Source organism: Pygocentrus nattereri, chromosome 22 (genome assembly GCF_015220715.1).
Source record: "Pygocentrus nattereri isolate fPygNat1 chromosome 22, fPygNat1.pri, whole genome shotgun sequence".
Lineage (NCBI taxonomy): Eukaryota > Metazoa > Chordata > Actinopteri > Characiformes > Serrasalmidae > Pygocentrus > Pygocentrus nattereri.
In genome coordinates this window covers 12848519-12873062 of record NC_051232.1, presented here as the reverse complement: position 1 = coordinate 12873062, position 24544 = coordinate 12848519, and the positions used below count along the sequence as shown (strand labels likewise).

The 24544-nt window shown below is 45.1% G+C and overlaps 1 protein-coding gene across 1 annotated transcript; it reads right to left on the bottom strand.

Annotated features, from left to right (window-relative positions):
* Nucleotides 1-311: 311 nt before the first annotated feature.
* Nucleotides 312-22836, bottom strand: LOC119261979 (CD209 antigen-like protein E). The gene is made up of 5 exons (XM_037532572.1): nt 22625-22836; nt 10016-10267; nt 1220-1365; nt 773-882; nt 312-677 (listed from the first exon to the last, which is right to left on the bottom strand). The coding sequence occupies exons 1-5, from the start codon at nt 22794-22796 to the stop codon at nt 473-475; spliced, it is 885 nt and encodes a 294-aa protein (XP_037388469.1). The 5' UTR covers nt 22797-22836; the 3' UTR covers nt 312-472.
* Nucleotides 22837-24544: the final 1708 nt, after the last annotated feature.

Genomic DNA, 24544 nt, shown 5'->3' with positions numbered 1-24544 from the left:
GAGAGTTCAGTCTTTTAATCTGTCATGATTGGCCCCTCCCAGTCCTGCCCATGTGTTCGTGTTTTGGTTTAGCCCATGTGCATTTGTTTTGGTTTAGCCCCCTCCTTTCATGACTCCACCCCTGATTGTCTCCACCTGTTTTCCACCTGTCCCTCGTTTTCCCTGTGTATTTAAGCCCTGTGTTTGCCTCTTGTGTTTGCTGGTCTTTGTTGGTTGTTCTGGTTACTGTGTGTTGTTTGAACCTGCTTATTGTTTATTGTTTTTCTGTCATGTCTGCCCCCTCGTTCAATCTGTGTTGGCTCTATAACCCTGTACCCTTACGACTATGACCCTGGATTTGCCCATAATAAATCTCGCTTATCTCAGCACGTGCGTTCGCCTCCTCGCTCCCCGTTACATAAACAGGCTGGGCTTTGTTTTAACATCAGAATTATCCCTGTTTACACTACTATAAATAAACAAACAGGTATAATCAGAACACAGGCCAAATCTTATTAGTAGACAGACAGTTATTAAATACATAAATAACTGCTGCTTCAACTGTTAACATGCAGCTATTCAAATATTCTCTTCTCACAGATCCAAACAAACGTTTTATTACAGGGAAAATCAGCCCAGCTGTAAACAGGATCAGGTCTTCATTTCCATAACCATTGGGTTCTCTAGATCCCCAGAACCTGAAAGAGAGAATCAGAGTGTCACTGTGTTTATCAGATCAGTGAGTAGTAAAAGTCAGTAACTCCATCATGAGTTCAGATCAGTGGTCTCTTACTCAGTGGTCAGTGCTGAGCCATCCACCCATTTCCAGACACCCTCTGTCTCACTGTATGTCAGACCAATCCAAGCCTTCTGACCTTTTCTTCTAAACTTCTCAATGATGTCCTGTTGAATGTAATAACTGTGTAATAACTGCTTATTCATTCCCAGCACCCCTCTACACACACTCTTCATACTCACCTGATCATGAACACAACATGTAACATGTTTCCTCAGTTAGAATCAGCCCTGTTGTTTAAGCAGGAAGCAGATAAATTACTGTAAACTGTTCTAACCCAGTCTGAAGCTCGAGTGATCATTTAAAAGAAGTTTAGACTGAAAGCACAATAAACTCTACAGGTGGAAAGTGAGCAGAATTTTAAAAGGCACTTCATTCTCTCTCTCTCTCTCTCTCTCTCTCTCTCTCTCTCTCTCTCTCTCTCTCTCTCTCTCTCTCTCTCACCTGTTCCTCTCTGCTGTTGATGATCAGCAGGTCTGCTCCTCTCTCTCTGCAGTCCTCTCTGCTCTCACTCCAGGTTTTAGTCTCAGTAGAGATGTAGTAAACACTGTATTTGAAGTATCTCCATTCTGGGTTGTTAATGTGTTTCTCTGTTCAGTCAGAATGTAAGATGTGAGCCGTGTTCACACCAGCACATTCATAATAAGAGTTTGAGGACAACACGCTCAGTTAACTGGGATTTCCACCCATTTTTCAGCGAAATTCAATCACTGAGATGTGAACAAATTCAGTCAGAGTGAAATATAATAGTACATAGTATAGAAACGTACCTCACTACAGTGGAGGGGACAGGAACAAAGGGAGTAGCTTTAGATGTGTAGCAGAAGGTGGTTAAATTGTTACACCTCCTGTTTAACAAACACCCACTTTAAATTGTTGGGCGGGTCCTTGGCACACTATATCTGGGCAGGAGAACGCTGCCTGTAGGTGTGCTACCTGTTGTCCCCCCCTCCCCTCCCTTCCGGGGCATCTTACTTCCATGTCTACGGCATCCGGCGTGGCGGTGTTTGGCGTGGACGCATTTGATTCTCCTTTCTGGCTCACTCTTCCACGAGTATAAGGTACCCGTAGTTTTGGGTTTTTGTATGGAAGGCTTCCAATGCGGGTTTTAATTATTAATCCGCTTCCGCGGTCTGTTATAGTGTCGTTGGCTCGCGGTGTTCTTGCCGGTGTTGGTGCTCTGCGGCTTTGCCGGGGCAGTTTTACTTTCAGTTAAGTGAGAATAAGGGCTGTGCTGCGCCGCTGTGGCTACTACTTGCTGTGGCTGGGGGGCCTGTGTTCCTATCCTCCCTGCGGGGGAGACTGCTGTGCTGTATGCTGGTAGGTATACACCCTGTTAATTTGTAAGCTGGACAGTATCTTGCATTGACCATTTTAGCTGCTGTTGTGTGTTTTGCAGGTCTTCTGGCCAGAACTGTTTGCTGGTGTCTCCAGCTCTCTGTGGTGCTGCTGTTTTGTCTGGAGTTTACGTTTGGGATTCAGATTCCTGCTGTATTGTCATGGGTTGGCTTAGGACTGTTTTTGTTTCTTTAATTTTGGTTTATTTTATGTTTGTTTAGTAGTATTTTCCTTTTCTAAGTTGTTTCTCTGTCTGTTTATTTGCTTTTTCTTGTGATTTTTACTTTGTTCTAATTTGGCTCTCGGGCTGTAGTGTTGACTTGTTATAATTGCTTTTGTGTTGTGCCAGTGCTGTTAAACCTGTGTGTGTGTGTGTGTGTGTGTTTTCCTCTGCTGTGGTGAGCCCCTCAGTCCTGTTCCTTTTGCCACAAGAATTTTATGAAATTGTATATGGATCCATAGGATATTAAATTTAATTGTGTTTGTGTTTCTTTTATTGTGCCGGGGTCCAGTAGGGGGCTTGTGTCCTGACCTGTCTTGGGAGGGAGATTTTAAATAATCCTTAATAAACTTTGAAAGAACATTGGCATTACGTCTCTGTCCAAGTGTGTCGAACCAGCGTGTCCTTCTGCCTTGGGCTTATGTCCCAGGTATATTTCCATAGGGGAGAAATAGTCGTGCTACTTAATTTACCCCTCCGCTCTGTCACATTTAGGCGTAGTCGGCAGGATTCACTTGAGAATCAGAGACGTAAGGTCCAATGTGTGTTTGTGGTGTTTTAGTTTAAATATTAAATTGTGTATTAGGTATACTAGAGACAAAACAGCAGCATTTACTTGAGGGATTGGATAGGTTCTTAACCTTATTGGTTGTTTGAGTTTGGTGTAGCACCCCCGGAGATGGAGGAGGAGATACAGCAGCTTAGAGATTTAGTGTTGCAGCTTAAGGCTGATAATGAGAGGCTACTTCAGGAAAGGGCTGCCGTTTCGACTGGGTCTGGTGTGGCTACCCCAGCTTCCCCTGTCGCGGCAAGTAATGCTTCGCCTGCTGGTGTTAGTACTGTCACAGAGCGTCTTGTGGTAGTGCCTCGTGATCGGAAGTGCCCCTTATTCAATGGTAAGTCTGGAATAAGTGTAGTGGAATGGATTGAGGAGATACAAGTGTGTATGCGGGCCCGTAATCTTTCTGTATCAGATCAGGCTTTCTTTATTTTTGACCATTTAGAAGGGGAAGCGAGGGAAGAAATAAAGTTTCACTCGAGTGTGGAGAGAGGGGACCCAGTTAAAATTTTAGCCATTTTAAAAGATCTCTATGGTTGTTCCCAGTCTTATGTGACGTTACAGCAGGCATTTTTTTCACGTATCCAGCAGGAAGGGGAAACCTTGCAGGAGTTTTCTTTAGCTTTACTGGCTTTAATGGAACCGGTAAAGCAGCATGCCCCGGAGGGACTGCTTAATGTAGGGGTCTTGCTTCGAGACCAGTTTGTGGAACATGTTTTAGATGGTGCTCTTCGTAGAGAGTTAAAGCAGTTTGTCCGCCAGCAGCCTAATGCTACGCTGTTAGAGGTCCTGTGGGGAAGCCATCCGGTGGGAGAGGGAGGGGCTGCCGGGGGGTGCTAGGGGACGTAGTTTTTCCCTACCATCAGCTTATGGCTTGCAGTATAGTGTGCAGGGAGGTTCCCGCCCAGCTCCTCTACATGCTTCTCAGCCATCAGAATTGGGAGAGTTGAAGGATCTTTTGAAGCAGCAGCAAGAACAGCTCAATCAGTTAACTAGCACTGTTGCGGCTTTGCAGACGTCCTCTCAGTCTAGCTACCCTTTTCATCGGGAGCATGTAATATGTCGGAGATGCCAACAGCTGGGTCACTTTGCACGGGAGTGTGATGGGGAACGTGTTCTTCCTCCATCTAGGGCATCTAGAGAATGTGGCTAGACCACCTCGTTTTTCTCGGCAGATGGAAAACTGAAGCCCGCTGAGTTGCAGAGCCACAGCTCAGAGGGGGTGCCTTTAGGCTCAACGGTGGGTACTGTATCTAGGCTGATGTCTTCCTGTCCAGTCATTGATGTGCTAAATGGTGGGGTTGTTGTTTCTTGCTTACTGGACACTGGTTCTATGGTATCTACAGTAACCGAGAGCTTCTTCATACAGCAGTTTGAACCTTGGGGTCAGGACCATTTACAGTCCTGTCACTGGTTACAGCTTCGGGCCGCTAATGGGCTTGATATCCCCTATATAGGTTATCTAGAACTGGATGTAATGCTGTGCGGTAAGGTGATGTCTCGTTGTGGGATCCTGGTAGTGAAAGATCCTCCTGGTGCTTCTACTGTAGTCCCAGGTGTTTTGGGGATAAATATTATTAGCCGGTGTTATCAGGAGCTGTTTGGGTCACATGGTCCTTCCTTTTTTAATGTGCCCTCAGTGGTGCAGGCTCCTGTTCCGGTTATTCAGGCCTTACAGCATTGCCACCAGTCTGCAGCCCAGGTGCCCAGAGACCCCATGGGGCATGTAAAGGTGCGGGGAAGCCGGGCGTTGCGCATACCTGGTGGGGTAATTAAGTTGGTTGCCAGCACTTGTCCAGAGCTATCGGTTGGCCGTTCTGCGCTCTTTGAGCCTTCTGAGGTTGGCTTGCCTGCAGGTCTGTTGGCTTCTCCCTGTCTTGTCCATGTTGTTAGAGGCACAGTTTATGTTCCGGTAGTTAATGTAGGGACCACTGAAGTCCTGCTCTATCCGCATACTCGCCTTGGCTCTTTAAGCAGTGTTCAGGTTGTCAGTCTACCTTCTGGTGTTACTGAGGTCCGGCCCATGACTGCCACAGTGTCTTCCCAAACAGTTGCTAGCTCTGTACAGAATGGAATGGCGGCAGTAGACCTGTCGGCTTTGACCGAGCTAGAACAAAAGGAGGTTCGGTCTCTCTTACAGAAGTACCACTCAGTTTTTTCAGCTCATGAGGGTGACTTGGGGTGTACGAACCTCATTGAACATGAGATTCCTCTGCTAGATGATGTCCCAGTGCGGCAGCGGTATAGACGCATTCCCCCATCAGAGTATGAGTTGGTGAAGGCCCATATTGATCAGCTTCTTGAGGCTCGGGTAGTGAGGGAGAGCAGTAGTCCCTATGCTTCCCCCATTGTCCTAGTTAAAAAGAAGGATGGAAGTTTGCGCATGTGCGTGGATTATCGACTGCTTAATAGCAAGACACGTAAGGATGCTTTCCCTTTTCCGCGCATCGAGGAAAGCCTGGATGCACTTGCCGGAGCCCGCTGGTTTTCTACTTTAGATCTGGCCAGTGGGAATAATCAGGTTCCAGTGGCAGAACAGGATAAGCCTAAGACCGCTTTTTGTACACCTTTTGGCTTATTTGAGTGGAACCGGATGGCCTTTGGGCTGTGCAATGCTCCAAGCACTTTCCAACGGTTGATGCAATGGATGTTCGGAGACCAGCAGTATCAGTCCTGGCTTCTCTACCTTGATGATATTATTGTGTTTTCTTCCTCTGTTTCCCAACATGTGCAGCGATTGGAGGTTGTACTGGGGCGCCTCCAAAAGGAAGGCTTAAAGGCAAAATTGGGGGAGTGTGTCTTTTTCCAACAGGAAGTTGGTTATTTGGGACATGTCATTTGTAGTAGAGGAGTTTCTACTGACCCTGCTAAGGTTGAGGTGGTAGCACAGTGGCAGCGTCCTCGGAATGTGTCAGAGCTGCGTTCCTTTTTAGGGTTCGCCAGCTACTATAGGCGCTTTGTGGAGGGATTTACTCAACTGGCCGGCCCTCTGCATAAGCTGGTGGCTGCACTCCTGAGTACAGAGTCTAAGAAGGGTTCCAGACAGGGTCTGGGATCAGCCTGGACTCCCCAGTGCGAGCAAAGTTTTGAGGCCTTGAAGGCAAAGTTGGTTTCTGCTCCGGTGTTGGCCTTTGCAGACTTTTCATTGCCCTTTATTTTAGAAATTGATGCCAGCCATAGTGGCCTTGGCACTGTGCTCTCCCAAGAGCAGGACGGACAGGTTCGTCCAGTAGCTTATGCCAGCCGAGGTCTTCGGCCCCCAGAGCGCAATATGGTTAATTATAGTTCTATGAAGTTGGAATTTCTTGCGCTAAAGTGGGCCATGACAGAGAAATTCCGCAAGTACCTTTTGGGGCAGAAGTGTGTGGTATACACTGACAACAACCCATTGAGTTACCTTCAGTCCGCCAAACTGGGAGCCACAGAGCATCAATGGGCAGCGCAGCTTGTGGTTTTTGACTTTGAGATCAAGTATCGTTCAGGCCGTAGTAATAAAAATGCAGATGCACTGTCCCGTCAGTATCTGTCAGGCCCCAGTTTGGCAGAACATGTTCTTCCAGGTACGTCCGTCCCGGCATTAGTCCAACAGGCCTCCCAGGTGGATTCAGAGGTGGTGGCAACTCAGGCTTTGGTCTCTGTGCTACCAGGTAGTTCTTCCCAGGACATTTGTTCCTTGCAGGACGCAGATCCTCTTCTCAAAGAGGTTCTGGTGTTTTGGAGGAAGCAGGTCCAGCCCTCCTCCACCGAGAGGCGTAAGGTATCTAGACCAGCAATGGCGCTGTTGCGCCAGTGGGGCCGGTTGGTGGAGAGAGAGGGGGTGTTGTATCATCGGGTGTTTCATCCCGATGGAGGAGAGGAGTATCTTCAACTTATCTTGCCTGCGGTTCTTAAGCAGGAGGTATTGAAACACCTGCATCAGGAACACGGCCACCAGGGTATTGAGCGGACTACAGAGTTGGTAAGGCAGCGGTGTTACTGGCCTGGGATGTTTACGGACATCAAACAGTGGTGCCAAGAGTGCGAACGGTGCCAAGTTGCTAAAGATTCAGGGCAGGTACCCCATAGTTTTATGGGGCATTTGTTGGCATCCAGGCCAAATGAAATCTTGGCCATAGATTTCACTATGTTGGAGCCATCACGGAATGGGATGGAAAATGTCCTGGTAATGACTGATGTATTCAGTAAATACACAGTAGCAGTCCCCACTCGTGATCAGCGAGCTTCCACTGTGGCACAGGTCCTGCTAATGGAATGGTTTTACAAGTTTGGTGTCCCAAGTCGGATCCATTCCGATCAAGGTAGAAGCTTTGAAAGTGCTTTAATTCATCAGCTCTGTTGTTTATATGGGGTAGAAAGGTCTCGGACGACCCCATACCATCCTGCGGGTAATGGGCAGTGCGAGCGTTTTAATAGAACCCTGCATAACCTTTTGCGTACCCTACCAACCTCTCGGAAGCAGGACTGGGCTTCCCACCTGCCACAAGTAGTTTTCTGTTACAATACTACCCCTCATCAGGGTATGGGCGAGTCTCCTTACTTTTTAATGTTTGGCCAGGAACCTAGGCTCCCTGTAGACTTTTTATTGGGTCAGGTGCAGGATCCTATGCCTGGGGGGATTCAGGATTGGGTGTTGGAGCATCAGGCCAGACTTAAGTTGGCATTCGAAGGGGCTCATGAGCGGTTGTTGGTAGCTGCTGGTCGCCGGAAGGAAAGGTATGACCAGCGTATTCGGGACGTGCCCTTACACGAGGGTCAGTTGGTTTACCTCCGGGACCATAGTGCCCGGGGGCGCCATAAGATTCAGGATGTGTGGAGTTCTGTTGTGCATCAGATGCTAAGAGCCCTTCTGGTGAAGGAGCTGTTTATATGATTGCCCCATCAATGATCTATGTAAAGTAAAGCATGTTCATCGTAACATGCTGAAGCCTCAAATTCAGAAAGGGGTTCCTACTACTCTTCCTAGGGCTTCCCCGCCACCAGTACCGATGGCAGCAGCAGACACCTCCGGTGATGGTGACCTATGGCTGTTGGTATCGGAGACTATACCACCTGTTGTAACTGTTCCGAGTAGTTCTGCAGGGCTCTATACAGTGTCACCGGTAGGGGGGAGCAGGTTTTAGGGGCATCAGCTGTGCAGGAGGGGCCTCAGCCCTTAGATTCTCCCTTGTCCCAGCCTTGTTCTAGTCTGACGTTGCGCCGTACTGCTCGCTCTACAGCTGGTCAGCACTCTAATATTCATCGTCTTCCGTGTACAGTACATACTGAGGGCAATAGGGCAGAGGCACTACAAGAGTCTGTGTTAAGTGCACAGTCAGTATTGTTTAGACCTTGGTGCTAGTTTCATTAGGTTAGTTCATCGTCGGGGCGACGATGCAAGATGGTGGGGTAGATTGTAGCAGGAGGTGGTTAAATTGTTACACCTCCTGTTTAACAAACACCCACTTTAAATTGTTGGGCGGGTCCTTGGCACACTATATCTGGGCAGGAGAACGCTGCCTGTAGGTGTGCTACCTGTTGTCCCCCCCTCCCCTCCCTTCCGGGGCATCTTACTTCCGTGTCTACGGCATCCGGCGTGGCGGTGTTTGGCGTGGACGCATTTGATTCTCCTTTCTGGCTCACTCTTCAACGAATATAAGGTACCCGTAGTTTTGGGTTTTTGTATGGAAGGCTTCCAATGCGGGTTTTAATTATTAATCCGCTTCCGCGGTCTGTTATGGTGTCGTTGGCTCGCGGTGTTCTTGCCGGTGTTGGTGCTCTGCGGCTTTGCCGGGGCAGTTTCACTTTCAGTTAAGTGAGAATAAGGGCTGTGCTGCGCCGCTGTGGCTACTACTTGCTGTGGCTGGGGGGCCTGTGTTCCTATCCTCCCTGCGGGGGAGACTGCTGTGCTGTATGCTGGTAGGTATACACCCTGTTAATTTGTAAGCTGGACAGTATCTTGCATTGACCATTTTAGCTGCTGTTGTGTGTTTTGCAGGTCTTCTGGCCAGAACTGTTTGCTGGTGTCTCCAGCTCTCTGTGGTGCTGCTGTTTTGTCTGGAGTTTACGTTTGGGATTCAGATTCCTGCTGTATTGTCATGGGTTGGCTTAGGACTGTTTTTGTTTCTTTAATTTTGTTTTTTTTTATGTTTGTTTAGTAGTATTTTCCTTTTCTAAGTTGTTTCTCTGTGATTTTTACTTTGTTCTAATTTGGCTCTCGGGCTGTAGTGTTGACTTGTTATAATTGCTTTTGTGTTGTGCCAGTGCTGTTAAACCTGTGTGTGTGTGTGTGTGTGTGTGTGTGTGTGTGTGTGTGTGTGTGTGTGTGTGTGTGTTTTATGAGAGTTATTGGACGGTGTTGTATGAGGGGGTAAGGACAGTGGCACTTATACTAGCCAATGCTATTAGCCTTCCCCCTCAACCCCCGGTGTAAATATTTTTTGTTCTTTCTTCTGGCTGGACAGGAGCAGTGGGCCAAAGCGGGAGGCAGACTGATCTGGGTGGCGGAGTCCCTTTTTCACCTTCCCTGTAGCATAGAGCACTTCGTGTGGCGTTGAGGTGTGTAGTGTGATCACCTGTGGTGTGTAGTGTAGGTGCCCCCCCCCCTACTCTCATATTTTCCTCTGCTGTGGTGAGCCCCTCAGTCCTGTTCCTTTTGCCACAAGAATTTTATGAAATTGTATATGGATCCATAGGATATTAAATTTAATTGTGTTTGTGTTTCTTTTATTGTGCCGGGGTCCAGTAGGGGGCTTGTGTCCTGACCTGTCTTGGGAGGGAGATTTTAAATAATCCTTAATAAACTTTGAAAGAACATTGGCATTACGTCTCTGTCCAAGTGTGTCGAACCAGCGTGTCCTTCTGCCTTGGGCTTATGTCCCAGGTATATTTCCTAGGGGTGAAATTCCCCTAGGTGGCGTAGTCGTGCTACTTAATTTACCCCTCCGCTCTGTCACAGATGCATTGATTGCTTCAGATATCTGATTCCCATCTCCATCATTGACTTGAGTAGTTTCTCTAGAGCAGCACATCAAACTTCACACCACTTTCAATGAATTTGTTTACATCTTAATGACTGAATTATGCAGATTAAAAAAAGCAGTGGAAGATTTAAAATGGTCTTATTTAAAGAGTTTATATCACTTACCCAGCTCAGACATCCTCTTCTGTAATGCATCTCTCTCTGTCTGTAACTGGTGTCTCTCTATGGTCAGGTTGGCATAAATGGTCTGTACCTGGTCTCTCTCTGTGGTCAGGTTAGTCTGTAACTGCTCTTTTGACGTCATTAAGCTGTAAAGTTTGATCCACAGTGCTATGGTGGCCGTCAGCAGGAGGACACACAGCAGCCCCAGACACAATGCAGTCAGTCTGTAGAATCTGCTGTCTGCAGTGTGACTCTCTAAACACACAGAGATACATGAGCTTTAGTCATAACTGATAATCACTGTTTATGTACTGATTAAAGCGTCACCATTACAGTAAGAGACACAAATCTCTCTTTTCCTTTTTCTCATATGGACCCTGTACAGTGCCTTGGGTTTCTATGAAAAACATTCCAGCAAATTCTCCAAACTCCAATTTGTGTTTTTGTTATTCATTTTTAAACTGTGACCCATCTGGATGTTAAAGGATGACAGCTGGAGGCTGAGCTGAGATATTAAACGGCTATAAATACTTTTCCCATAATGCTTTAAGTCAGTTAGTATCATGTTTAATAAATGCCCACAACATGTTAGTTTATAGGAGCATCTACCTTTCCTGCCAAAATGTTTCAGTCAGTTTTTTTGCAGGCTTTTATGTACACTCACCAGCCACTTTATTAGGTACACCTTGCCAGTAAAAGGTTGGACTCCCTTCAGCCTCCAGAACTGACTTAATGCCATGCCAACCATGCCACGTTCAAAGTCACTTAAATCACCTTTCTTCCCCATTCTGGTGCTCGGTTTGCAGTTCAACAAGTTGTCTTGACCACCGCTACACACCTTAATGCGCTGAGTTGCGGCCATGTGATTGGCTGATTAGCTATTTGTGTTAACATGCAATTGAACAGGTCCTACATTTTTATCAAACCTCTGATTTTTTCCATTTCTGCCTGCTATATCTGAAGCTACACCATGAGTTAAAACTGCTTCAAAATAGGAAAGGACACAGTGTCATTGATACATAGCTCCAAAAGCTTCTTGAGTTCTAATAGTGCCAGTGGTGTCCAACATCTTACACTCCTGTTTGTGATCTTTGGGCCCTCAGGCAGCACTGCATTAAACCAAACACAGTTCTGTAGTAGAACTTACTGCATGGGCTCAGGAACGCTTCAGAAAACCAGTGTCTGTGAACACAGTTTGTTGCTGCATCAACAAAAGTCCAACTCTAAAAACACTGCCACCTTCTCTGACCTCAAGATCGTTCAAGATCAACTGAAGTGAAGTGGAAAACTGCCCTACGGTCGAATCTAAATTTTTTTGGAAATAATGGACGTGTCCTCTGTGCTAAAAGATATAGAGAGACCGACAGAGAGCAGGAGCGACAGAGAGCACGTCACTGCGAGCGACAGAGAGCACGTCACTGCGAGCGACAGAGAGCACCACAGCTTAGAACTTCAGATTGAGCAGCGTTCAACTTTCACTTCAATAATTAACACTTTCAGACCGCTAACCCCTCACGCCTTTTCCCTCTTTTTGTTTTCTCCCTCTCTCTTTCTATTTCTTCTCTTACACAGGTTTCAACATGTCTTCCCAGGACCGAGCTCTCCAGGCCCTGAGCGCTGAGTTGGCCCGTTTGGACCGTCACATCACGCCCCTCCTGAAGAGGCAGGACGAGCTCCTTCAGCGGAAGTTGCAGCTCGAAGCCTCCCGGGAAGTTTCCCCCTCGGTGGTCGCGCCAGCCTTGTCTCTTCGTACACCGGGAGACGCCGTTCTCACGCCAGCCCCAGCCGCACCTGGTCCCTGGGAACGCCAGCGCCGCAGACGGCCTTCCAGACCTTCACCGCCACCCCAGCCGGTCTTCACCTCCTGCAACCGTTTCGCCGCCCTCAGCCCACCGCCTACGCCTTCACCTACGCCTCGGGCCCCGTTGCCCGCCCCAGCGCCTCGGCGCTCCGCACAGGACTCGGTTTATGTTATTGGTAGCTCTATTGTCCGCCATGTTAGAGTAAGAGGTGTAAACAGCCGCGCCACTGTCTCCTGTTTTCCAGGTGCACGGGTTCTAGATATCGCCAAGCGGCTCCCCTCAGCCCTCCGCAGACGCGACGCCTTCGGGACCGTGGTTATCCACGTCGGGACCAACGACATCTCCGACCGGCGCAGCGAGGTCCTGAAGGAGCACTACCAGACGCTACTGGACACCGCCAGGAAGAAGACGGACACTAGGATCGTCATCTCCGGCCCTCTTCCCACATACCGGCGGGGATCCGAGCGGTTCAGCAGGCTCTTCGCGCTGCAGTCCTGGCTCCGCGGCTGGTGCGCCTGCAACGGGTTGGGCTACGTGGACAACTGGTCTTCGTTTTGGGAGCAGCCAGCGCTCTACCGGAGGGATGGGCTTCACCTAGTCCTCTGGGGTCCATCGTCCTCTCACGGAACATCGAGAGAGCCATCCGCTGACTTCAAAGCGGCCACATAAGTAGCGGCAAAAATAGAAATGTTACTGCTCACCATGCTAGTGTTACTGCTAGAAATAAGCCGATTGCTAGCACTTCTACAAATGCTTATTGTGTAAATACAATTGAGACTGTGTCTGTTCCCCGAATAAAACAACACATCAAAAAGCCTCGAAGCATTTGCCTTAGTAACCTCATTCATATCAGACCAGTTACACTGGTTTACAACGACCGCACCTTTGGTCTAAACTAGGCCTGCTTAATATTAGATCCCTGGCATCTAAAGCCATCATTGTAAATGAAATTATTACAGATCATGGTTTTGATGCTCTGTGCCTCACAGAAACGTGGATTAGACCCGATGAGTACCTTAGTCTAAATGAAGCCACTCCCGCAGGCTACAAGCTATGCACACAGCCCTCGTTTAAGCGGTCGGGGTGGAGGTATAGCAACCATCCATGCTAAAGCTTTAGGCGTGAACCAGAAAGCAGGACCTACATTTTCTTCTTTTGAAGTTCTTGTACTCAATATACTTGAGCAAGGAACAAATAAACATTCATTTCTATTAATCACAATTTACAGGCCACCCGGTCCGTATTCTCAGTTCTTACAGGAATTCTCTGAGTTTCTATCAAGTCTAATAACGTTTTCAAATAAAATATTAATTGTCGGAGATTTTAATATCCGCATCGACAACCCTCACAACATATTAAGTAAGACATTCATATCTATCATAGACTCCATGGGATTCACCCAAATTATAAAAGGGCCCACACACCACCTCAACCACACTCTAGACTTAATACTGACCTTTGGTGTAGACATAGATAACTTAGCCATTCTCCCCCAGAGCACAGCCGTCTCAGACCATTACTTAATCTCATACAAAATCCAGTTTAGTGGTAATATGCGCTCATCACTATGCTATCAGGTTAAGAGGACTATAACTTCCTCCACAGCTGGCAGCTTTATCAGAAACCTCCCGCAGTTATCAACTTCAGTCAGCTGTCCATCCGATCCTACTGAGTTAGATACTATGACCAAATTCTTAGAGGATACTCTTCGATCTACGTTAGACAGTGTAGCTCCATTAAAAAGCAAAATAGTACGGCAGAAAAAACTCGCCCGTGGTATAATGATCACACTCGAACTCGACACTCGACAGCCAGGCAACTAGAGCGAAAATGGCGTCTGACTAAATTAGAAGTGTTCCAGTCCGCCTGGAAGGAGAGCCTTATAGACTATAGAAGAGCTCTTACTGCAGCACGTTCAGCCTATCTCTCCTCTCTCATAGAAAACAATAAGAACAATCCCAGATTACTATTTAGCACAATTTCTAAACTGACAGAGAACAAAAGAGTCACTGAACCCCAGATGCCATCAGCCTATAGCAGCAATGATTTTCTGAATTTCTTTAGTGATAAAATTGAAAAAATTAGACAGACAATTCTGAACACACAGTTAAACTCCACAAACCTGGTGGCTTATAATTCCAGTCTAGACCCTGAGAATATTAGAGTCACTCCAGATAGGCTGGAATCGTTTACATTACTCCAAGAAAATGAACTAATCAAAATAGTCTCTTCTGCAAAACCATCGACCTGTATTCTGGACCCGATCCCTACAGGTCTACTCAAGGAAATCTTACCAGAAATAACTAAGCCTATTCTGTCAATAATAACTCCTCTCTTAGCCTCGGATATATCCCAAAAACTTTTAAACTTGCAGTAATTAGACCGCTGATTAAGAAAGCTAACCTCGATCCCTGTGAACTATCAAATTATAGACCCATCTCAAATCTCCCCTTCATATCTAAGATCCTGGAAAAAGTGGTAGCAAAACAATTAAGCCCTTATTTGCATAGGAATAATCTACACGAAAAATTTCAGTCTGGTTTTAGGCACATCATAGTACAGAAACAGCATTAGTAAAAATTATAAATGATCTTCTATTATTCACGGACCAAGGAAACGTGTCGTTGTTAGTACTCCTTGACCTTAGTGCAGCATTCGACACAATAGACCACGCTATCCTACTAGATAGACTAGAAAACCTTGTAGGGGTAACAGGAACAGCTCTTTCCTGGTTCAGGCCTACCTCACCGATCGATATCAGTTTGTTAATGTAAAGGGTGAATCATCTGTTCGTGCAAAAGTAATTTATGGTGTTCCACAAGGTTCTGTTTTAGGACCTATATTATTTACAATATATATGCTACCACTAGGCACCATTATCAGTAAACACGGCATAAATTTCCACTGTTATGCAGATGACACCCAGTTATATATATCAAGTAAACCGGATGATAAAATTAAACTTGCCAAGATTGAGGACTGTGTAAAAGACATAAAAGATTGGATGTCAAATAATTTTCTGTTACTTAACTCAGATAAAACAGAGGTCCTGCTTCTTGGTCCAAAATTAGCCAGACACAGACTGTCTAACTCAACACTAAAACTTAACAATCTCTCAGTTTCATCAAGCCTATCTGTTAAAAATCTTGGTGTCATGATAGACGCTGATCTCTCCTTCGACACACATATATCTAATATCACTAGAACAGCTTTCCTGCATCTCCACAATATCGCTAAATTAAGAAATTCATTATCTCTACAGGATGCAGAAAAGCTAGTTCATGCATTTATCACTTCAAGGCTAGATTATTGTAATGCCCTGCTGTCTGGATGTCACAGCAAAAGCCTTAACAAGCTTCAGCTAGTCCAGAACGCTGCAGCCAGAGTCCTCACAAGAACTAGGAAGTTTGACCATATTAGTCCAGTTTTATCAGCCCTGCACTGGTTACCAGTTAAATTTCGCATTGATTATAAAATTCTATTACTGACTTATAAAGCTCTAAACGGGCTCGCCCCTCAGTACCTGAGTGAGCTCCTCTCCTACTATGAACCATCACGCCTACTTAGATCACAAGGTGCTGGCTTACTACTGGTACCTAGAATAAATAAAGCTACATCAGGGGGGAGAGCTTTCTCATACAAAGCCCCCCAGCTCTGGAATAATCTTCCTGCCAATGTTCGGGAATCAGACACAGCCCCAATCTTTAAGTCTAGGCTAAAAACTTATTTGTACAGTCAAGCATTTGGTGACTAGTCTTCCCTGTCAGGTCTAGACCTGCTGGAGTCTACACTGCTCTGTTTTACTGTAATCTGTGGTCAGCCACTCTTTACAGTACTAACTCTGTTTTTTCTTCTCCTTTCTCTGCCGAGCTGATCAGCTGCCCATCCTGTGCGCCTGATGCTGTTGCCTCTACTGCCTTGATTGGTGCCGCTGCTCACCAGCCTTCTGGACCGGTTTGACCACCACTGAGCTTCTTGCTGTACAGCGCTGTGCGGTCCTCACCCTCAGATCTCTCTCTTTCTTTTCCCACTTTACTATAATACTTCATACTAATAATGTTTGCTGTCCGGTGTCGACCATAGGAGGATGGGTTCCCCTTCTGAGTCTTGGTTCCTCTCAAGGTTTCTTCCTCTTTTAGGGAGATTTTCCTTGCCACTGTCGCCGCTGGCTTGCTCATGGGGGCTTGGACCCGGATTTTCTTTCTTCTTTTCTCTTCTCTCTGTAATACTGATTGTTCTGTAAAGCTGCTTTGTGACAACACCTGTTGTAAAAAGCGCTATATAAATAAATTTTGCTTGCTTGCTTGCTAAAAGGAAGAGGGACGATCTGGGTTGTCAGAAGTGCACAGATCAAAAGTCAGCATCCATGATGGTGTGGGGGTGCATTTGCACACATAGCATGGATGACCTGCACATCTGTGAAGTCACTGTTAATGCTGAATGACACATTCAGGTTTTGGAGCAACATATGCTGCCTTCCAGATGACGTCTTTTTCAGGGAAGGTGTTGCTTATTTCAAGCAGAAAAATGCCAAAACTAAATGTACACATATTACAAAAGCGTCTACAAAGCTCTACAGTAAAACACTCCAGGCAGTAAACTGGCCTGCCTGCAGTCCAGACCAGACTTGCCCACTATTGAAAACATCTAGTGCATTATGAAATGGAAAATGTGACAAAGCAGACACATAACTGTAACACATATAACTGTACTTTTTTACTGTAGTACTTTAGTGTATTTCTACTTATTCAGGGTATTTAATATATTCATATACTATCTTATTTTTTCTTAAATTTTATTGGTAAATGGAGGAACAGCAAAGTATTTCATTGTACAGTGTAACTGCATGTTTCTGCTGGGCATATGACAATAAAACTCTTGAATCTTGAATTTTAAAAGAAGAGGTGATGCAACACAGTGGTAAACACGCCCCCATCCCAGCTTTCTTGAAACGTGCAGCATCACATTCAAATTCACTTATTAGTCTGACATGAAGTTACAGACTTTATGTTCCATGCACTTTTCTTGGTTGGAGATGGTGAACAGGAAGTCCATCATAATGTTCAGTTTTTTGATATTTAAAGCAGTGTTACACGAGGTTTGGCTCTTGGGGTCCGCCCACAGTTGCACAGTGTATTGTACTTTTACAATACCTGTCGTACACACAACTCGTGCTTTGAGGACTGTACTCACCACACAGGCATATGAATGGTACAGATAGTGACTTCGGTTGTTTTTATGTGTAAATAGCCCAAATCAAGTCTAATTTGTATCATCCATATGCCTGCGTGATGTGCGTGTACGCGAGGGGGAGTCGGATTCTGCTGGAAAGGAGGGCCTGTGATCCTCTGTCAGTGGTTGACAGCAAACACAGCCCAGTATGTTGCCGAACATTAACATCAAAAGTAGAAGTCCTTAGTCCTGAGACACTCTCAATGCTGAAAACAAAGCAGAGCACATTTCAGTAACAGCAGACAGTTGGTCAGACTGGAAGATGAGACGGTTCCTTGGTGTTACTGGACACTATATGGCATAAGAAGAAGAGACCTTACAATTGAAGTCCAATCTCTTAGCCTGTGACTTGCTTTGGAGGAAAACGCACAAAAGCCGAAAGAATCTAAGAACAATTTGAGGCCACGTGTAATGAGTATGAAATTAGACAGAAATTGCACTGCATCACTAGTGACAGACATAAAAAAGCTTTCGGTGTGCTGAAGCCACAAAGTTGGCCTTGTCAGAAGTCTCCAGGCTTCCCTTAAGAAAAGATTTCTTGGAATCTTCGTCAGTGTCAAAATGGCCCAAGCACAAGTCTGAAGCACGGCCCCATTTTCAGATCCAGTCTACCTGAAAGCGGCTGCTTTGGGTCCAGCATTTTCTCTGACGTGGGTGGAGAGGTAAATCCTGCTGAATTTGAGTTTAAACATTGCATTTTATTTTCAATTTTCATTACTGTAACAGTAATACCGGCTTGTTTGTTGTGGCTGCGCTTTTCCATGTTTTGCCAGAGTTTATGTAAGTGTATTAGCAGTGGCTGCTTGCATTGCTCCACTGGACTGTGTGTTCAGTCCTTGTGAAATCGTACTGTGGCCCCATTGTGCAAATTTGATCCTTTTCAGATGTAGACAGGATTAGTGGTAGAATTTGTTGGGTATATTTCTGAGACAGAAAAGTGAGAGAGAGATAAGATGATTTCAGTTAGAAGGGTCGTGTTGATGTCCTTTGAAAAAGACCCTTTGAAACAATTTCTTAAATAAACGCTCTGCATGACTCTTTAATAGAGCATTTTATTGTTTAAAGCACTTTGAGCAGTCATGATTTTTATTAATTTTATATACTACATCAACTGCTTTTTGGTGTTTAATATTGCAATGGGGTTACATTTGATGATTTGACTAGAACCTGAAGTTTAGAACTTGACTTGGGACTTGTCTGCCTTAACTTAGGACTTGACTTGGGACTTGAGTGTAAAGACTTGGTGGTCGGTATAGTGTAGTGGGTAACATCTTTGCCTTCTGTGCTGTAGGCTGGGGTTCAACCCCCACCTTGCCAAACACCCTACACTATACCAAGAAGAGTCCTTGGGCAAGACTCCTAACACTACCTCTGCCTACCTGTGTAAAAATAATCAAATTGTAGGTTGCTCTGGATAAGAACATCAGCCAAATACCTTAAATGTAAAGACTTAGTGACTTGTTCCCACCTCTGTTTCAAGCATTAGCCAAGTTCATAATCTAAAGGAAGGGATAGTGACAAATTATGTTGATTTTGAGTTTTTGTGAATTAAGTACTAAAAGGACTCTTGATTGTCATTCCTTGTAATGTATAATTGTCTAATTGACACTCATTTGTGTGGGTTTTAGAGAGCAGCTATGAGCTAAAGTGAAAGGGGTTACGTGAAAAAGGGTAAGACTTGATATACTGATTTTGAAAATAGCTGATTTATATTCTGGGAAAATAAAACTGACCGTTTTATTTTTCTTTATAGGCAATGATAGTTCTCCGTCCAGTCCTCACAGCCTCCCACATGTTCTGCACTTTTGCTCCAACCTAACTTGCAACACATAGAAATAGAGCAAAACTGTGAACTGTCTGGTGAGCAGTGAGAACCAGTTTGAGCTTCACTGCTCTACGACCCATGCTATCAGCACTTAACTCAACCTAAACCAGTGTTTCTCAACCCTGGTCATGGTGGCCCACTGCCCTGCACATTTTAGTGTTTGTACTGCTTTTACACAGCTACTTTAACTCATAATGGGCTGTTAATTGACTGATTAGTTGGAAAAGATTTGTTGTGAGCAGATAAACACTGAAAGTGTAGGGCAGTGGGCCCCCAGGATCAGGGTTGTGAAACACCACTGATGTGGTGGATTGAGTGGTCGCTGAAATTTCCCCCCATGGTGACAGCTGAGGTGACGGTTAATGTGGTCACTGAGGTATCCACCATGGTGGCTGCAGCACGTTTTGAAGCAACTTTAATCAGCTGGGTTTAGTCAGCTTGCCTGCTGGCAAAAAGGGGAAGATACCAGCTTTCCAGAACCCACCCTGCATGTTCTCAGATGTGGCCTTTGGGTAACAGCACTTCAGATCCTGTGAGACCTGGTTCTTTCCAACCACTATGTCCTTCTGCACTAAACCCATGCAGTGTAATGACATGGTGCAGAAGATACGGATGTCCAGGAGTTGCAGGCATGTGCTTTGTGTGTGCAGACACATGACAATGACCACCACCAGGGGCCTCTCTGCACGGACATGTTTAACAGTGGCCACTGCAGAACGGGTTCTGCCTCCATGCAGCCCTTTTCAGATACTCCATATAGTGCACCAGGTCTAATTAATGAATGGAGGGATGCTCACTCACACTGCACTCACACAGCAGTGCACAGTGATGTGCTCCCTTGCTGCCAGTAAATATGCTTTTTCATTGGTGCAAAGAACCCACACTGTGCTCCTTGGCTTGTCCCCAAACCATGTCTCGTCACAGTTGAAGAGACGGTGTGGCTTCTCCTGCAGGCTATGGATGTAAAGGGGCTCAGAGATGAAGGAGAACAGCTCTATAGCCTCAGGGGTTACTCTATGGATGTGGCCTTGGTCCAGGGAGTTGGGCATCCTCATGGAATGCTCTGAGTGACAAGCCTAAAACATGTTACCTGGACCTGTCTTTGTGTTTATTATTGTCTTAATTAAGGGTCACCTCCTAACTGATCTGACCACCTCTTAACTTTTTCACATGACTTTAATTGCAGTTACAATGCGTGTCCAGTGAGGATGAAGTGGAGCTGGAGTTTTTTATGCTTTTAATGTTTAGGTTCTAACCTCGATTTACTTACTTAGCATTAAAATACTAAAAGCTATGATGTTAGTTTGATGTTTCACATTCAGCTGTGGGTTAAAAGGGGGACTATACCTTCATAACCTCAAAAAATAAAAAATCTTTCCCCACCTCATAGCATTCGCATTGCTAACCCTTCCCCACACACCATTTGCACACTAGGTGGGAGGTTCTTTGCTCCTTACCAAGACTAGAAGACAAGACACAGTGTGGGTGGTCTCAAAGAGTTTTTAGATGCAAAGTACCTCATGGATCTGACTTACAGCTCCTTCACTCACACACTCATCCATACTCAGGAAAGGTTATAAGCAAAGGGCAGATACTGGCTTTTATGTTGGAACCACACGGGGGCGCCAACCACCTCTTTTATGCCTGTATTAACTGAGGTGAGGGGCTCAACTAGAAGAGAGAGACCAACAGCTGGAAACGTGAGAGCGGTGGACGTGGGTATGTATATATGTGTACAGGGTGAGTCAAAAGTCATAGGACACCGTTTTATTTTATTTCATTTTTTATGCTGTCACAAGCCTCCAAGATGCGGTGCTGTACACACACACACACACACACAGTCAGCCATTATCTGTCTTCTGTAGATTCATGGCACCCCCTAGCGTTTCCCAGTGCCGTGTGATCTAACGGGATAGACACCACTTCTCTTGAACTCTGTGCTTCTCTTGAACTCTCTTGAACTAGGGCCCGGAACAGTTGGTCGTTACATGAATGTGGGGACCAAAAACACAGACGGACCGTCGTGTGAGCTTCACACCACGTGTGCGGAGAGGAGTTGCTGAACAGCAGGCATGGTGAGAGGGGTTTAAACACGCTCTGTAAAGAGAACCAGGGCTTCTGCCGCGTCATGTAGTCTTTATACACAGCACTGTCTCCTCTGTCGTTGTAGCCGAAGGCAGTGAAGGTGAAGGTGGAGAATGAGGTGATTCACCCGTACAGCAGAAATTTTAACGGATTAGTTTGCTCAACTGATGTGAAAGACTAAAAATGGTGATGGTATAAACGGGGATCCGATCAGATGAAGTCATCTTCTTACTCGAATTTCCCCGTTCCACCTTAAATGGTCAGATACCTGGATGTAGCTACTGCACTCGTTAAGTTGGAGCGGGACAATTCGAAGAGCAAGCTGGCTGACTTTGTAAACAAACTTTAAATGTGTTTCACTATTTTACAGCATTAAAACAAACCAAAAAGGAAATATAAAAATGCACTTGCTAAATATGACATATTCAAAATTAAACATTTTTCACTGACCAATCAAAATCTTAAATCTGTGAGGGGTTATCTAATGCCATGTTCACTCTGAACCAGGGGTGTCCAGTCTTATCCACAAGGGACCACTGTGGCTGCAAGTGTTCAGCTCTAACAAGCAAGAGTACAACTCATTCAACCACAAATTATCATGTGATCTCCTGCTTTGTTAGAACGAAACCTACAGCTACAGAGTCCCTTTGCGGATAAGATTGGACACCCCTGCCCTTCACAATTTTAGCCCTGAATTTTCCACTTGCCAAGAGTATTTGGAGATCGCTGAGAAAAGCCCCAGATCAGAGGCAAATCGCCATAAGTTTGGGGCTCACAAATTAGCTCTCAGTTGCTACACTGTGCACAAAAGTGTTGGGACATGTACACATTACACCTACAGGAGCTTTTATGACATCACAGTCTTTTTGCCTATTTATCCAGAATAGCATTTATTTGTTAGACACTGGTGTTGGATGTGAGGGCCTAGCTCACAATCTCTGTTCTAGTTCATCCCAAAAGTGTTTGATGGGGATTAGGTCAGGGCTCTGTGCTGGCCAGTCATGTTCTTCCACACCAAACGTGCCCAAGCAGGCCTTTATGGGCTTGTTTTGTGTACTGGGATACATGCTGGAGCAGAAAAGGGTGTTCCCCAAACTGCTTCCACATAGTAGAAATCATGCAGTTGTCCAAAATGTATATATGTTGAAGCATTAAGGTTTCCCATCACTAGAACTAAGGGATCTAGGCCAAGCCATGAGAAACAACCCAATTGCATTATCCCTCCTCCACCAAACTTTACAGTTGGCACAAAGCAGTCAGGCAGGTAACGTTCTCCTGACATTCGCCAAACCCAGAATCATCCATCAGATTGTCGGACAGAGAAGCATGATTCATCACTCCAAATAATACATTTCCGCTGCTCCAGAGTCCAGTGGCAGCATGCTTTACACCACACAATTACAGTGTATAGATAAGCTGATGTGTAATGACTCTATTGTTAAAAGTAGATGTGTGTGAGGGCTGCATACCACTTATTTAGAAGGTTTTTGTTGGTGAACGCAGATAAAACAGACCTCATTAATTGTCCTCTACAGGAAACTGCAGTACAACACTGAACTGAAAATGTTTCATACAGTATAATAATTGGATAATTAGTATGTTGTGGTGCAGTGATGCTGCTTGAGAACTGTACTACGTCTAAATGATGGGTATAAAAGGATTTCTTACCTTTTTTCTTTGTTCGTAGGGTTGTCTTTATGTTGGCATCCTCTGTTTCTGTGTTGGGGTCATGACCTCTAACAGCATCCAAACTCTCATAATAAACCACAACCATCTCTGTTAAATCTTCTGTGTTCAGCTCCTCAATCCAGAGATGATCATCATAAACACTCTGAGACATTTCTGACCTGTAAAAGACTAAAACAGTGACTTACTGCGTCTCTGTGTGAAAACACCCCAGTGCTGCACTTGCTGGCTAGTTTAACCGTTAATAAAGGAAGTGACCAAGTGAACAGAGCTCTGTTTAAACTGTTTCCTGTGAGGTCGAGCTGTGAATGACGTTTTCATGCTCTGCCTCGCAGTCCGTTCTGACCAGTACCACATCATCAGGTTATGGGCTTCTGGGTGTAAATGGTTGTTTGTTAATCAAGGCTCTGCAGCACCACAGTGGCAGCATAGCCACAATGTTGTCACATCACCACCTATCTCAAACATAAACTCCAAGCACCAGGACAGCGTTTCCCGATAAAGCACGCATCTGTTCTTGACAATCAAAACATTAACCCCAGTGAAGATGAGATATATTACTGTCATGGAATGTTAACGGGGGCTGGTGGCGGCTGTGCAATCCTGACTGAACCGCGACAGTTCGAGCAAACAGGCACACGTGGATCACCCTTTACTAGTAGCTGAGCTCAGGGGTCCAAATGTTAAGAAGAGCCATTTTGTCCTTTCAATAAAAATTAACTCCTTGGGAGCCACAACATTTTACCCTCATGGCTGTAAATAAGTCTCAGTATGTACTGATGTGCTAGTACAGGCTAAACATATAAATTCAAATGCAGACTTACTTTGCTCTGCTTTAAGCTTCAGCTCAGCTACAGCTTTTCCGCGAGTTTCTTGCAAAATGTCTCTCAATGTTCGACTTTTTATGAGGCTGAAGTCGCTTCTCATTCTCCAGCTTCTGTTCAAATTGTCCCGTTCCACCTTAAATGGTGCTCAGGCACCAGATTGTACTGCTGCTCATTAAAGGTGGAATGGGAGAATTCGAACGAGAAGCTGGTGAATGAGAAGCCGACTTCAGCTTCTCAAGATGTTGCAGATTAAACGTATCATGAAACCATCTGAGTGATTATGAATGCAAACAAGTCCATTCATCTCCAAATTAATGAAGTGAATGTTCATCTTAAATCTCTGTCTTTGCCGTTTCATTGTCTGCTGTGTGTCCACCAGTCTGCACGTCAGTCTTCAGCGTTTTAAAGGGTGAATTAGCAGTTCTACATTAACTCCAGTGCTTAAGACATTTATTGTGAAAACAGTGTTAGACCTGTGTGTTATAACGATTTTACAATAAAGGAGGATTATTATGTTATTTTACCTAGAAATCTAGTTCTGCTGTGGAGCTGCAGCAGCTCTGCAGCAGTTGAGAGATTAGCAGGCCTGATTCTCACCCTAAACAGAGTTAGATGAGTCAATGATGAAATTTTGAGGCTGAAGTGTTGCTGAAGTTTAATAAAGACTCTGAACGTCGTGTCTCTGACAACACTTTGCACAAAGTTGGTTTGTATTTGGGTGTTTTTGTTGATTTTTTTAGGAAATCCCTGGAATTATTGATTTTATCTTTACTTAGTCTAAATCTTTTGTTGTATATCACATCATTGGTTGTGTAAGTTTGATTGTTGGCTACACTTAAACTTACTTTTTGGTGATCTTTTTGTATTTCCAGCTTTTCAAATTTGTTCTTCTTTCTGGTAAATAATTAAAGGCAGTGTGCGTCTTTGGTGTGTCAGGTGGAGAAACACAAACATTCTGACAGTCACTTCAACGTTTTATCTCTGCTGGTTGAGATTTTATATTTGGGTTTCTTATACGCTGTTGAAGTTTCTGGTCTCACTTTTACAGACTCCTCAGACACATATGTTAAATACA

Bases quoted from the DNA above. Each gene is read 5' to 3' on its own strand.
- LOC119261979 (XM_037532572.1), bottom strand. From the start codon at position 22,796: ATGTCTCAGAGTGTTTATGATGATCATCTCTGGATTGAGGAGCTGAAC. The intron at 10,268-22,624 runs GTAAGAAATCCT...CTGTGTGTTTAG, and splicing joins CCTACGAACAAAGAAAAAAG to AGAGTCACACTGCAGACAGC. The intron at 678-772 runs GTAAGAGACCAC...TCTCTCTTTCAG, and splicing joins GGCTCAGCACTGACCACTGA to GTTCTGGGGATCTAGAGAAC.